We start from the raw sequence: 1,904 nt of genomic DNA, 5'->3' as shown, positions 1-1,904 counted from the left end.
TTATAAACACCTTCCACGCTGCAATTGTTTTCGTTCCAGCACACGATCTCAGATCAGGTCACTTGCTATGCAAGTACATCTCTGTAATATATATACATATATATATATATATATATATATACCTACAAATATTTATGTATATATTTTTAATAGAGACATTCAGAGTTAGCCTTAGAACTATAGTAATGAAATAATAATAATAATCCAGAAATATGCCAATATATGGTGCAAAACATTTAAGTTATCCCATAACAAAGTTCAAAGTTTTTTTTTTTAAATTCATTTTTATTTAATCCTTCCTTTCTAGTTACGTACTTCAACTCTTAAAATATAAACAAAAACAAAATGAAGTATACAAACACATATGCATACACAAACACGATAAGCTTCTTTGTGATGTGCTACTATAGTCTCAGGCCAACCAAAGCCTTGCAAGTGGATATGGTAGATGGAAACAGTCCATCATATATATGTAGAAAGTTGAAAAGGAACACACAAGTCAATATGTGTAAGGAAAATAAGACAAGGTAGAAAATGCTAAAATAATTTTAGCATGAAGAACATTGTAGTACCAGTTTCAGTCTTGGTGACTTTTTCATGAAAAGCAATTAAATTGTGGAAAAATTAAATGAAATTCTTTTTTAAAATATTTCCATAGTTCTCAAATGCAAGGAACATTTTCCCTTTTTCTGTCTGTCTCTGTCACTCTATGTGTGTCTTCATGTCTGTGTTTGTCCTCCCATTATCACTTGACAACTGGTATTGGTGTGTTTACATTCCCTAACTTAGAGGTTCTGCAAAAAGAGACCGATAAAATAAGTACCCAGCTTTAAAAATGAAATAAGCACTGGGGTTGATTCATTTGACTAAAAACTCTTCAAGGCAGTGCTCCAGTATGGCCACAGTTAAATGGTGACTGAAACATGCAGAAGAATAAAAGAATACAGAATACATACATACATACATTCATACATACATAGTACATACACACACACGCATGCACTCACACACACACACACACACACACACACACACATATACATACATATAGTAAAGAATTTCGTTGAAGAGATTTTCCCCATGTGGTGAGTTGTACTGAAAAAATATAGAACAAAAGAAGGAAAATGCACAAAATTTATATATTCTTAATATATTTTAAAGGACAGAATATTATGATAGTCGATCATGTGGTTTCAATCTGCCTTGGATCTCCTCAGTGGCAACAAGTACCCACCACCAAGGAGACCCAATGCAAATTGAAATCACATGGTCGACTGTATATATATATATATATATATATATATATATATGTTTTTATATATGTTTTTATATCATTCATAAATTTATAAAATTATTAATAATATTCACAGGAAATCAATATTCAAATTTCGAAAAATATATGTTTAATGTGACACGGTAATATTTTGAATTATAATTAAATTAAAATTTAAGATGTACAAAATATAAATATATGTAAAAAATATAAATGTACATAAAAATACATGTGTATATAAATGCATATAAAAATGTATGTGTAATTGAGTATAAATATTATGAAAGTGTAAGAATTAAAAAACTAAAAAGCATCTGACGATCGTTTCACAGACATTATTGCAACCACAATGTAATCAGAAAAGATAGGCATATTGGCAATAATTCCGCTCTTCGGAGATGAATGGAGTTATTATATACGTGTTAAAAACGAATGGTATATATAATAAGATGATATTAATTAAAATATTAAAATGTATACTGTCCTTTAAGAGTTTGTAAAAGTAATCCCTCCTATAATTTGGAAAATTCATATTTTTCGTTTGTGGAAATTTTAACACGTATATAATAACTCCATTCATCTCCGAAGAGCGGAATTATTGCCAATATGCCTATCTTTTCTGATTACATTG

The 1,904-nt window shown here is 29.2% G+C and overlaps 1 protein-coding gene across 3 annotated transcripts in view; it reads right to left on the bottom strand.

Moving 5' to 3' along the window:
* LOC106873229 (uncharacterized) overlaps positions 1-1,904 on the bottom strand; it is a 64,430-nt gene that overhangs the window by 957 nt on the left and 61,569 nt on the right. The window contains exon 12 of one of the 3 annotated variants that reach the window (XM_052972213.1): positions 15-794. The exons of the other annotated variants lie outside the window; for them this stretch is intronic. Coding sequence (XP_052828173.1) covers positions 746-794 — 49 coding nt within the window. The 3' untranslated portion in view covers positions 15-745. Of the gene's footprint in view, positions 1-14; positions 795-1,904 lie in introns of those variants that run through there. 3 annotated transcript variants of the gene reach the window in all.

The sequence above is a fragment of the Octopus bimaculoides genome, chromosome 12 (genome assembly GCF_001194135.2).
Source record: "Octopus bimaculoides isolate UCB-OBI-ISO-001 chromosome 12, ASM119413v2, whole genome shotgun sequence".
Lineage (NCBI taxonomy): Eukaryota > Metazoa > Mollusca > Cephalopoda > Octopoda > Octopodidae > Octopus > Octopus bimaculoides.
Note: the sequence above shows the minus strand (reverse complement) of the source record. Positions and strands in the feature narration are given on the sequence as shown.